This window comes from Hemitrygon akajei, chromosome 14 (assembly GCF_048418815.1).
Source record: "Hemitrygon akajei chromosome 14, sHemAka1.3, whole genome shotgun sequence".
Classification (NCBI taxonomy): domain Eukaryota; kingdom Metazoa; phylum Chordata; class Chondrichthyes; order Myliobatiformes; family Dasyatidae; genus Hemitrygon; species Hemitrygon akajei.
The window spans coordinates 29,635,939-29,650,104 of NC_133137.1; the positions used below are offsets into that span (position 1 = coordinate 29,635,939).

The 14,166-nt window shown below is 42.2% G+C and overlaps 1 protein-coding gene across 5 annotated transcripts in view; it reads right to left on the reverse strand.

The window, feature by feature from the left end:
• The window catches only part of ttc28 (tetratricopeptide repeat domain 28), an 891,459-nt gene that overhangs the window by 64,921 nt on the left and 812,372 nt on the right, over nt 1-14,166 (reverse strand). For all 5 annotated transcript variants that reach the window (XM_073065729.1, XM_073065727.1, XM_073065728.1 and 2 more), the window contains one exon: nt 2,070-2,249. In XM_073065729.1, coding sequence (XP_072921830.1) covers nt 2,070-2,249 — 180 coding nt within the window. The remainder of the gene's footprint in view (nt 1-2,069; nt 2,250-14,166) is intronic.

Here is a 14,166-nt window from a genome sequence, read left to right on the forward strand (position 1 = left end):
AGTGGTTAGTGTAAACATTTCTTGAAGAAGGCGGAGAAGAACAGCAATACTCAAAGATGTGGCAACGGTGCTTCTTCCATTGTGAAAAATTATAAAGAACAACCTCCGTTTACCATTACTCTGGAAATCACTAGCAGGTGCATGTTCTCCTTGCTCCCCCAATGTCACATAATCATTAGCAGCCCTGGTTAGATGCCATTCTACATTGGGCCTCCTTTGGGAGCAGAGTAGGAGAGCTTGAGCTGAATCATCATGACACGTTCCAGCACAGTGTGATTCTCTCAATGGAGGCAAATGATTTACCCTCCCTTCTATATCAGGCACTCTGGCATCCTCCCCAACAGATCCTCAAGAACCCAGACTCCAACCCGCTGATGTTACCTTCACGACACCCCCTCTTTCTTCTGAAATTTCCATTCAGATTTCCTCATCCTCCCTCTTTCTGATCCATTCTACAGTTCTGTCTCCGACCTTCCAAACTGCTGGCTCCTGATCCATTCTCCTCCCGCCATCTTTCCAACGGCAGAGTTCCAATGCCCTCTCTGCCTCGCTGCCCCACCATCAGCTTTTGACATCTCCCACCCTGCCGATCGGGCCTGTAGCCGCAGCCCACCTGAAACCTGGCTCCAAAAGGAGCTGCAGGGTGTACTTTTTCCACTTTCAAAAAAGTTAGCTAGTGCCAATCTAGCATGCAGTTTAAGATGGGCTGGAACATCTAAGCAATGGTCAGCTGGAACATAGAACAGTACAGTACAGGAAAAAGGCCTTCAGCCCACAATGCTGTCCCAAACCAGCTTAAAAGGAAATTTTAAAAAACGCCAAAAACTAATCCCTCCTACCTACACCATGTCCATATCACTCCATCCTCCTTACATCCATGCGCCTATCCAAACGTCTCTTAAAAGCCTCTAACGTATTTGCCTCTACCACCGTTCCAGTCAGTGCATTCCAGGCATCCACCACTCTCTATGAGAAAAAACTTACCCCTCATATCCCCCTTGAACCTACCCCCTCTCTCCTTCAATGCATGCCCTCTGGTATTAGATATTACTACCTTGGGAAAATGATACTCCCTGTCTACTCTGCCTATGCCTCTCATAATCTTATTTTATCTCATAACCTCTCTGTCAGATCTCTGCCACTCTAGAGAAAACAACCCGATGTTTTTGCCTCATTTACTTTTCCTTCCTTGGGTATGACCTTTTTTCAGTCAAACTTCTCTCCAATTCACATCTTTTTGGGCATTTTCTGTAGTCAAGAAGGGCTGAACCAACACATTAGTGCAGGCATTATAAACTGTGCAACAGAAATTGAAAGTAAACATCACAACATGATTTTCCACATGAAAACATGTTGTAAACCTGATCATGTTACTAATGAGCTATGAAGCTTTGGCAATGTTAATGAAGCAAAACAAAAGGAAGTGGTAAAAGTCATACTGACAGGCAAAGAAGAGATAGGGTCAAGTTAATAAGAGGCAGAAATAAGAGTCAATGGCCAATCCTATTGGATCCAAACTCGAGGCAGATCTGGAAGATAAGAAATAGATATTCCTGAGAGAATAAAATCCAGATGGCTGGGCCGAGGATTGATGTAGATATCTGAGGATGATGAATCTGGCCAGGTTGAAGGGGAACTCTTGTCTTAGTGGGAATACAAATCTACGATCAAACTCAGTGCCGGGGAAGAGAAGTGCAAGCAGTGTCATTACGGACATGATGTAGCAATACAAACTGGATCCTATTGACAGGGATGTGGGCAAGTAGATAACTTGGCATGAAGATGGGAAGAGATAAAGGAAACTATTTAGGGTCAGTATGAGGATTCAAGGATGTGGTGCAAAAGAGAATATCTTTCACAGTAACAAAGTCCCGTGCTCTCTTTAAGCTGAAGATAAATACTAGCCTGAAAGAATTGCATGAAAACAGAAACTTTTAGATAAGGCGATAGACAAGAATCCTATGGCATGAAGCCTGTATGTAAGTAGCTGGTTTGGAGCACATCTCATTACCCAATGCTTACACAATGTGTTTTATCAAATGAAGGAGAAAGTTTTGATGAATTCCTACCCTGGGGCTTGCTTGAAGGGCCCGGATTGAGGGAACGGCGATGATACTGAAGCGTTCATAGAGGTACTCATTAGAGGAGCTTCCTTTCAGCAGAGCGAAGGGAATGAGGTACAGCTCCCCTTCCAGGACTAACACAAGCTGACGGTGTCGGCCAACAGGTCCATTGGAGTGCATTAATCCCTAAAGAATCAATTTAGAAATATTGTTATTTATATAAAATAACAATCATCCTTATTTTTCACCCCAGCACCAGTGGTGAAATTAAACATTCACAATATCTCCCAGTTGTATTAATCAAAGTGGGCAGACACTTTTTCTTCCTATCTACTATACCTGCGGCTCCTTATGAGTAGAAGAACAATGAACTGGGAAAACTCACTGCATCACTGCCATCCCTTGCTCAAATGAACAATTAAAATCCAAAATCACCATTATGAATGAGTTGCTTAGGCTCAGTGCCATAGAATTTTTATAGTTACTGTGTTACTCACTGGATTTCAAGTAATAATATAAAACTCAAACCCTTTTGTTATGGAGCAGCATGTACCACAATACAATCATGTGCAGAAGTAAAGAGAATGAGCAATTTCAAGTTTCTGGGTGTGAAGATCTATCCTGGGCAGCTACAAAGAAGGCATAACAGAAGCTATATTTCAATAGGAGTTTGAGGTGATTTGGTATGTCACCAATGGCACTTGCAAATTTCTACAGACGTACCATAGAGAGCAGCCTAACTGGCCGTATTGCTGTCTGGTATGGGGGCGGGGGGGGGGGGGCTCTACTGCACAGGATCGAAATTAACTGCAGAGAGATGTAAACTGCAGTCAGCTCCATCGTAGACACTAGCCTTCGTAATATCCAGGACATCTTCAAGGAATGATGCCTCAAAAAGGTGGTGTCCATCATTAAGGACCCCTATCACCCTGAACATGCTTTGTTCTCCTTGCTACCATCAAGAAAGAGATACAGGAGCCTGAAGGCACACACTCAATGATTAAGGAACAGCTTCTTCCCCTGTACCATCTGATTTCTGAATAGACACTGAGCCCATGAACACTACCTCACTACTTTATTTTATTTTTATTTTTGTACTATTTATTTAATTTAATTATTCAATACACATACCATAATTCACATTTTTTCTCTATTATTATGTATTGCATTGTACTGCTGCTAAGTTTGGAAATTTTACATTTGCCAGTGATATTAAACCTGATTCTGATTCTGACAAAGAAGAATGGTGAAGTCTAAAGCCCAGAATCCAGGTATGCCTTCACTAACACCGGGTTGAAGAGTTTCACAGTTAGTTCTCAGTGTGCAGAGATTCGCAGCATCTGTAGCTTTTTGTTTCAGCTCTACACATCAAATTATCCTCCTCACTGTCTTGATGCCAAGGCACTCAAATAATTAAAGGATAACAGGAATGATGAGTACTTCAACAATTCCGAACACAATCCACAACAGAAGGTTCTGAATTTTTCTAAGCTTCATTTGTCTGGTTAGCCGGTCATTCTACAACTATAAATTTAAGCTAATTGTAACAGTTTGACATATTTACAGCCACAGTTATTACGTGAAGCCATTATAGTGTATCAACACCTTGAGAGAATACTAGAACATTTAAAAAAGCGTGGCAGATTTGTTTTTGCTTATAATATTTTTTACGGCGTGCAATAACCTTGCATTTATTTTCTGTTGTTAATTTATCATAATAATTTCGATGATACAGGGACGACATTATAACCATAATAAAACCGTAAATAGTTGTTTTGTTTTCTCCAGTAATCACCACCCCCCACCCTACCACCAAGGAGGATTTTGAATACCCCCACACATCACACTGGTGTGCTCATTACAGGCTGTGACACAGGGTCCACAGCCTTGACAAATACGTGCCCTGGGAGCCCAGCTCCTTGTACGACTCTTCTCCGTTTTGACATATTGTTTACAAGTACCAGCAATTATTCTGGAGGGCATCTCCTTGCAAACTGCCCACAGATGCCAGACCCGTGCGCTGCGCTGCTGAATAAACCATTGTGGGCAGTCTCCAGTCCGTTTGCAGGCGTGGAGGTGACAAGAAGCAGCACCTTACTGCAGGGCATACCGTCTCCCAGAAAGCAGCGAGCATAATTTCAGCCTACTCTCCCTGCCAGCATCAAGAGTCATCAACAACATAACAGTGTTTAATCCCTAAAACACACTGACATGTGCCTGGTAGATTTCCATGTGCTTTAGATGTCCCCAGAGTTCCACATTTTCAGTGATACTTTAATGCTTATAACCCATAAATAAAATGATACAGGCAATTTCTATTTATATGCTGCTTCACGACACGTGACTTCATCACACTGAGAAACACTCTGATGCCCTCAATAACCATTACAGACTTAAATAAACAACATTATCATCTTTCCCACAGCTATTATGCACTTAACTATCCAGAGATATTGAGGGCACAGCAGCTGGTTTAGGACCTCAAACTTTTTTCTTTTTTTGACAAGTAATAGCTGAAAATGGACATTAGATTGATGGCATAGGTACACAGAGCTCCGATTTGGTTTGCAGGCTGATATCAACCTGCAGCTCCTCCGTGACCAGTAAGAGGCTTCTAAGCATGGTAATCAGACCACGTGGTTATCTTTTCTGTTGTACTTCTTTTTAAAACTGTTCGCCATATAATTGCTGGACTCGCAAACATTTGCAAAGATGTACCTGTGCAGGTAAAAACGATGTTGACTGGAAACCACAGGGTGAGGGAATGATAATGCTGCTCCCTACGCTGGACAACAAAAGTGTTGCTTCCTCGGAAATCTTTTTTTGTTTAAGATAGACCGCTTGAAGCTGAACACAAATACAATTTCAGACTACTTGTATCACTTAGGAATTGAACAAAACAAGAAATTAACTTTCATTTAATATATTGTGTTTGATTGCAAAACAGTACTGACGCTTTGCAATAGTTCAACTGAGCTAAAAATGTTTTGTTAATGATTTTCATTGGTATTCAGTGTCTGAGGCTTCTCACTTAAGTGTCCAAAAATGAACAGGCAGCATTGATGCATCCTATTTGCCCTGATGCCGTTTCTCCATGGTGAATCTTTTCACCACGCTGGTCACTGACAGCACCAAAATTAGCAGGGAATGCAGAAAATGAACTTGAGTGACATGCCGCTCTTCATGGTTTTGCATGCTTGAATCATGTTGTTCACCAGTTTGGTGCTCTGTAAGTGCCAAGAAAATTTTCAACAACATCCTTGAATGCCTTCCATGTGATTTTCTCTGGTCCCACTAGAAGTTTATTTTATTTGAGATACAGCGCAGAATTGAACCTCCTGGTCCTTCGAGCCATGGCATGCAGAAATCTCCTGATTTAATCACGGGACAATTTGCAATGACCAATTAACCTTTCAACTGGTACAACTTTGGACTGTGGGAGGAAACCAGAGCATCGGGAGGAAGCCCAGGTGGTCACAGGGAGGACGTACGAACTCCTTATAGGCAGCGGAGGGAATTGTTCCCAGGCCACAATTTTAAAAATGACATACAACATAAAAGTTTAAACACATGGTCTGATTACCATGCCTCGGAAGCTTCTTACTGGTCACCGAGGAGCTGCAAGTTGATTATCAGTCTCCAGATCCAGTTCTGCTGAAGGGCACAGCAAGTTACTCTGATAGGGAGCCAGTATAGATACGTTGGTGCAGAAGGTGTCCTACCACAATCCGTCTATGATTCTATAATAATTAAGAAGCCCCCTTACTCCTGGTCTGCATTCACAGCCTCCTTCTACAGAAGGACTTCTGCTTTTAGAAGAGATGTTTCCTGCGTTGGAGGGTCTGGGTTAATGGGAGAGATTGGCCACGCTGGATCTTTATTCCCTGGAGTGCATGAGAATGAGGGGTGACTTCAAGGAAGTATATAAAATCATGGAGAGTATAGATAAGGTGGACAGACGTAGTATTTTCATTAGGGTCAGGGAATCCAAAACTAGAGGGCACAGATACAAGAGGAGAGGAATTTAAAAGAAGTAACTTCTTTACAGAGAGGGTAGTGAGAACCTGGAATGACCTGCCAGAGAATGTGATCAAGATGATTACAAATGCAACATTTAAGAAGCATTTAGGTAGGTACATGGAGGGGAAGGGCTAGGAGAGTTATAGGCCAAACACGGACAACAAAAACCAGCGGGGAGGATGCTCTGGTTGGCATGGATCGTCTGGGCCGAATGGCCTGTTTCTGCGCTGTATTCTGATCATGCTACCAAATGCATGGCAATGTTACCAGGCACTCCTTTTTAATGCTTGAGCTGACCCGGAGATTGCAGCTTTGCCCCAGGAAAATATTGGTTTCCCTAATGAAATCACAATTCAGGACTGCTGGTGGGCTTCGCTCCAAAAGGTCAGGCATAATCCAAACAGAGGTAGCCCTGAACTGGAGGAGGGCTACGTTTTAGATGGAATAAAAGCATGAGGTTCTATGTTGCTGTAAGGTGAATATCAGAGACACTAAGAAAAGCACTTGAGTTTCTATTGGTGCTCTGATCCAAGCTTGGTCTTTGAAGCTAGTCCAAAGGCCAAAGTAAATGTAATATCAAAGCAGATATATGTCACCATAGACAACCCAGAGATACATTTTCTTGCAGGTATACTCAGTAAATCTAAGAACCATAATATAATCAATGAGAGACTGCACCCGACAGGCTGGACAAAAAAAAAAACAATGTGCAAAAGACAACAAACTGTGCAAATACAAAAGAGAAAATTAATAACAATAGTAATAAATATTGAGGACAAGAAATGAAGAGCGATACGCACAATGTGCTGGAGGAGCTCAGCAGATCAGTCAGCTTCTATGGATGGGCATAAACAGTTGATGTTTCGGGCCATGACCCTTCATCAGGACTCTTGTGTTGCAGATGAAACAAATACCACAGAACCATTCAAAGAATTACCGGGGAGACTCCAAGTTGATGGCACAAATATCAATCTTCCCTTCTAGTAAAATTAATATTTTCCCTCCCTCTCCCTTCTTCTTCTATTCCCCATTCTGGCCTCTTACCTCTTCTCACCTGCCTATCACCTCTCCCTGGGTCCCCTCCTCGTTCCTTCTCTCCTATAGTCTACTCTCCTCTCCTATCAGATTCCTTTCTCTCCAGCCCGTTACCTTTCCTACCCACCTGACTTCAGATATCACCTTCTAGCTATCTTCCTTCCCCTCCCCCAATCTTTTTATTCTGATATCTTCCCCCTTACTTTCCAGTCCTGAAGAAGGATCTCAGCAGGAAACGTCGACTGTTCATTCATTTCCATAGATGCTGCCTAACCTGCTGAGTTCCTCCAGCATTGTGTGTGTGTGTTGCTCTGGATTTCCACCATCTGCACACTTTCTTGTGTTTATAATTATGGTAACTTTGTGAAAGGGAACTCCTTCAGACCCAAAGTGAAAAATTGGCTCCAGATATCAATAATGGATTCAGTACAGCTTACTCCATGTCTGTGGAACTACTTATAATTAATGCTCCTCATTCATGGATATACTAATACATTTTTAAAACTTAGTGGTATACCTACCTACCAACACTTGGAATCTTCAACAAATATTTCAAACAGACATATTTTACAAAGTACTTACATCCTGCCCAAGGTGATTGTCTTCAGAATCCCAGTTCCTTTCTTTGGGCAACATAGATGCGTAGTGGAGAGTATACTGACTGGCTGCATCACAGCCTTTTATGGAAACACTAATGCCCTTGAATGGAAAATCCAACAGAAAGTAATGGATACAGCCCAGTCTATCATGGGTAAAGCCCTCCCCATTACTGAGCATGAAATGCTGTCGCAGGAAAACATCATCAATTATCAGGGACCTCCACCACCCAGGACACGCTGTCTTCTCACTGCTGCCATCAGGAAGAAGGAGCAGGAGCCTCAAGACTCACAACACCAGGTTCATGAACTGTTATGACCCCTCAACCATCAGGGTCTTGAACCAAAGGGGATAACTACACTCAACTTCACTTGCCCCATCATTGAAAAGTTCTCACAATCAATGGATTCACTTTCAAGGACTCTACATGTTCTTGATATTGTTATGACTCCAGCCCCCTCCTTTGTGAGAATCGCGAGAGAGAGAGAGCAGCCTTACAGTTTGGAATGTGGGCTGGCCTCTCAGCCAGACAAAAGCCATGGACATAGCCATTGTCTTGGGAGACACCTTTGTGGAATAAGGGACTGGACTACGTGCAAACCCTCAGGGCAACGTGGGCTGGGTAATGGGGGAAAGATTGCCTCCCCCCCACCCTGATTGACATCTACAACCCTGCCAGTCCAGATAAAAGGTGGGCTGCCGAGGCGGGGCCTCAGACGCACCAAGGAGACACACGAAGAAGACACGATAGCGCTTCCCGTCGGAGCGGGAAGCCATTTTGAAGGAAGCCACGTGCGTTAGATTCCGGATCGGGAGTCTGTGGCTGAAACCAAAGAAAAAACGTTTTAACTAGCAACAGGGATTTGCTTCGCAAAGACGACGGGCAAGTGTTCCTTCTTTCTCACCACTCTCTCTCACCAACACGTGAAATGCCAGCGGTTCCCAAACGGAAAAGCCAGAAAATTTATGAGTGACTTTTATATTCCATTGGACTCAGTATTCCCCTAGACAACGATAGAGCTTATTTCTGATTGATTATTACTATACCTGTGCTTTAGATTGAGTTTTGACGATGTATATGATCTGAATGTTTTGTATTAACCATACGTTTGTGCCCCTTTATAAATAAAACGTTTGAAAATAGTACCATCAGACTCCAGCGGACCTCTCTATCTTTGCTGGTAAGTCACCCGGTTACTGGGAACGTAACAATATTTATTGCTTATTATTATTATTTCTTCTTTTGTATTTGGACAGTTTGTTGTCTTCTGCACTCTGGTTGAACGCCCGAGTTGGGTGGACTTTTATTGATTCTGTTCTGGCTATAATTCTATAAATTTATTGAGTATGCCCAAAAGAAAATGAATCTCAGGGTTTTATATGGTGACATAAAGATACTTTGAAAATAAATTTACTTTGAACTTTGAATCTAACATTTTGTGCTGCTATCCAGCCATGTTCCAAGTAGCATGGCTTGAGTCATAGAATAGTACACACAGAAACAGGCTCTTTGATACAACCGGTTCATGGTATACCACTACATCCTCCCTACTGGTCTAAACTGCCTGCATTTGGCCCATAATCCTCCAAACCTTCCCCTCTATATTCTCCAAGATGACAGGAAAGGCTGGGTATTACAACAGAAGTGAGTGGTTCTGTCACTGAATGTGGCAGTAGTGGTCATTAGGTATTTATAGCGGATGAGGAGTGTTTGACAGAAGCACAGGGTATTCCCCTGCTGGCTAATGTCTCGGGCTCTGGAGTAACGAGAACAGAAGCAAATGTATGGGAGCTGTCCTTCCAGTACGGCTATAACTCTTCTATCGAATCAACATAAAATGCAACAGGTTTAACAAGCCACTTAGGTAAGCACAAGTCACTGATCAGAAGGCTGGAATGAGCCTGGTGAAAACCACACAACCTATTTCAGCTGATTTCAGGAAGAAGCAGCTGCATATTTCATCAGAAAGTCATCTAAGCAAGCTTAATGCATCTTTAAACACGTCACCCCCCCCCCCCCCCACAGCCCTACCTGCTTTCCACAGGGATCACTCCCTCCATAATCCCTTGTCCATTCGTCCCTCCCCACTCATCTCCCTCCCGGCACTTATCCCTGCCCTTTCGCCTCCTCCCTCACTTCCAGTCAGGGCCCTTCCAAGTGAAGCAACACTTACCCTGCGAATCTGCTGGGGTCATCTTTTGCATCTCGTGCTCCCCATTCGGCCTCCTCTACATGAGTGAGACACGTTGTAAATTGGGGGAATGCTTTGTCAAGTACCTCTGCTAAAGGCAGAACCTCCTGATGACCCCTCCCCCACAATTTTATCCTGGCATCTTCCCCCTTCCTTTCCAGTCCTGAGGAAGGGTCTCAGCCCGAAAGGCAACATCCATTTCCGTGGATGCTGCCTGACTTGCTGAGTTCCTCCAGAATTTTGCATATCTAAGCAAGCCTTAATGACACAAAAGGAATGCAACCACTCCGATCAAACTTTCCACTTCCCACTGCTATTTCAAGTAGTCAGCTGCCCAAGTTGATGGACTTTCTCACATGTTCAAAACTCTATAATTATCCAGTTATTTGACCTTGCAATTAGTTGAATTCAAGCACATGGTAAAATGCTCTGATGTTATCAAGCCACAAAATCATTTAAACTCATTTCAGTAATTAGGGGGAAAATTCCTTCTCACCATCCCATGCCCCTAAAGACAGACAGCTGGTGATCAATTGTCTTCATTTTTCTTCATTTTAATCAGTTCTTGATATGCCTGGTGTCCTTGTTCGGCATTTGTCCTCATTTAAATATTCCTGCAGATGTCTCAATCATCAGTAAATTAGGAGACAGGCAAGACACTTGCCGGTCCTCTTAATATCAGCGGCAGGCATCTTCCTATTTTTAATACAACCCGACTCATTTGCATTGGAAGTAAGCCACGTCCTGTATTCAAACAACTCAATCTGTTTGTATTAATTATAAAGGCAAATTTAAAACCAATATGCTCGACTGAGTCAAATTAGTGCATCATTTTGTTAATCGCTCTCATATAAGATGCAGCTTTTCTTGTCTCCTCAAGGAAGAGTAATTTAACTTGCAAATTTTCTCACTTGAAAATAAAAGTTAATTCTATCATGGCCTCTCATGCATGATATTGCTCAAGCTTGGTTGCATTTCTTCAGGTGACGCCTGGGACTCATCTGTTTTCATTTACTAATAGCACAAGCTAGAAATGACACCTTTGAGATTAAGGGGCCACAAAGCACACAAATGTATCACTCAATAATTATATACAGTATATTCCTTATTGAGCTTTATAAAGAAGTTATTATTATCTATAAACTAAAATACAGTTGTAAAATAGACATGAATTTCACTAACAAGGAGTTACAATTTAATATTTTGTTATGGGTATTGAATATTTTCAGGACCAATAACCCACTGAAGTGTATATCACTTAGAAATTTATTTCACACATGTGTCTTTGTTGTCGCATGAACTAAGTCACCAGAGGAAGTGCTGGTAGATATGAAACAGTCTCTTTATTTGACAAAATGAGACGTAGTAGGCATCATGTTGAGATCCCTTTTTGGAGTAGTAGGCCTGCTCGACCAACACTGTATGACATTTTACATGCTAAAGATCAAAGGACAATTCCATATTTATAATGCATCCACAATGCTTCCTTTAAGCTACACACAGTTTTCACACCTCCCTCTTCGCATCCACACCTCAGGCACCCAAATGAATGTTAATCAGCATTGTCTGGTCTTCCCATTAACTATGATTCATCCCTTTTCGGAACTCATTGTTCAGTGCTGCAATTTACATTTAGTCTACAATCTATATTCATATTTGAAGACTAGTAGCTGAAGTTAGTTGCTGAAGTTATTTGCTATCTGTGCTAACTCCCAAAATGCCGTAACAGTCTTAACCCTCCCATTCCTTAATTATTCCTCCATAAATTACTTGTCAAATCCATTCAGATGAGCATACATGCATTTAAAAGTTCCTTTTTGAACAAAATAGCTAACATTAAGCACTTTATAAACAGAGCTATCTACTTGCGTAAGTATCATTACTGTGATGTAGTCCATCATCTGATGGCTCATAGACTCTGGGTCTACCATCTGGGAGTCTGCTTCTGCCTTTAAACTGGTTCCAGGCAGTGAGGATGCATACCAACAAGCTCACAAGCTAGTTACTGTCAGCCTCATGAGTAACACCAATCTGAGAATAAAATATTGCTGAGAATTGTTAGAAGGAAATATTACACTCCAGGGTTTACTGAAGTAGAGTGTGTGTGGTTTATACCATTATCTGAACCCATCACATCACAGCTGTGTAAACATTTCTAACCCCGTTCGTCTGTATTTTCCCAATTATTTTATCCCTTCCTTTCCTGTCTGAAATTCTGCCTGTGCAGTAAAATCACATTCACACTCGAGCAAATCTGTTTCCAAATCTCAATGATTCTGCATTACACCTCCAAGTGTGGGGGCATTTTTGGAGTGATATCTTCTCATACCTAGTGAGGAAGGTACTCATTTCCAGAACACCGTCCCTAAGATAGCCCAGCTGAGACTGAAAGTTTGCCACGGTTAACCAGATATGCGCTGATACATGCAACTCACCTCCAAGAGGACCAGAACCTTGTCGTAGGGTTTGGAGGCTTGCATGCCTCAATGTCCGAGAGAGCTATGTTGGCTGGAGTCAGGGCCCTGTGCCTTGACTCTTGGCAGGGTCACCAATGCCAAACAGGTCAAAGGGTAGAGGCCACTAAGAGTGGCCCACCAGTCTTCCAGTTTTACCTGACTGGTTAAACTAAATTGTTACAGAAACAGCAATAAAGAATCCTTCTACATCTGAGTTCAAAAGCATTCCTGGGTCTCCACCCGGGAGCTGCGTGAGTGACAGTAGTGGCAACCACGAGGAGGTCACTGGCACGTTGAAGGAAGCCCTGAACATGGCCAAGACCAAAACTGGTTTTGATGGCCAAGGACAGACAGAGATGGAGGGCCCCTATTGCTGTCCAAAACGCCAATGATGTAATGAGCAGTAAGGTAAGATACATGTAAGTCAGCAAAGAAGAATGAAAATGAGGCTTTGTAGGTAAGGGTGGATGAACTGCCTCACAATTTTATGATGTTAAAATTTATTCTTCCAATTCCAAGGCACTATAAAATATATCACCCAACCACTGCCTGCTTTTACAATATATAATTTATGATTGACATATTAGGTCCTTCTTATTTGAATTTTAAAGCCAGAGTTCACTTTTTCCATTTCCATTGTTAAATGCCATAGTCATCATTCAGGAATTTTCTGAGGTGTCAGGTCAAATGATAAAGGTTTTTATTTGTTATGGTGTCATAGCGGATCAGTTAGCTTGCAAACTGGCTCTGCTATGAATATTTCACTCTCTGCCATCAGGTTAAACCATTCCGTTACATGATGCAACAGGTTAGATTTTCATCTTCACCCTCCTGCGCTGTAATGAAGCAGCATTCAAATGAAGATTCAAGCCAAATCAAAATTACATTCATATTAAGATAACTGGAACCATTAAATTTGTGTTAAAATATAACAAAAGGATGAAATACATATTGCAAAATATCAAATTGTATCCAAAGAATTATGTATTTTTTTAACCTTTGAAGAAAGACTTCTTACTTAAGGCTGTGGACTTATGCAACAGTCTATGCTCAATACGTTAGCTGCAGAGAGACAGCTAACACGTACCGTCCTTCAGGACGCACTGTAAACCTGTATGTGTCCAACCAACAGAAAGACAGCTTTTCAGTCTCATGACACATCCTGGTTGACTATCAGAATGCGTAAAGAAAAGGAACACACACCAGTTCTCAGAGAGGGATCAGAAGTGGAAAGAGTAAGTAATTTCAAGTGTTAACATCTCTGAGGACCTAACCTGGACCCAACATATTGATGCAACTACAAAGAAGGCACAACGGTGGCTATATTTCATTCGGAGTTTGAGGAGATTGGTATGTCACCAAAAACACTCAAAAATTTCTACAGCTGTACTGTGGAGGGCATTTTAACTGGCCGTACCACCATCTGGTATGGTGGGGGCGGGGGGGGGTGTGGTTTACTGCACAGGATGGAAATAAGCTGCAGAGAGTTGTAAACTCAGTGAGCCCCATCATAGGCACTAGCCATTGTAGGATCCAGGACATCTTTAAGGAGTGATGCCTGAAGAAGGTGATATCAATCATTAAGGACCCCATCACCCAGGTCACGCCGTGTTCTCATTGCTACCATCAGGAAGGAGGTACAGAAGCCTGAAGGCACACACTTAATAACTTAATGATTCAGGAACAGCTTCTTCCCCTTTGCCATCCAATTTCTGAATGGACATTGAACCCAGGAACACTACCTCACTACTTTTTTATTTCTTTTTTTTTTGCATTGTACTGCAAAGTTAACAAATTTCATGA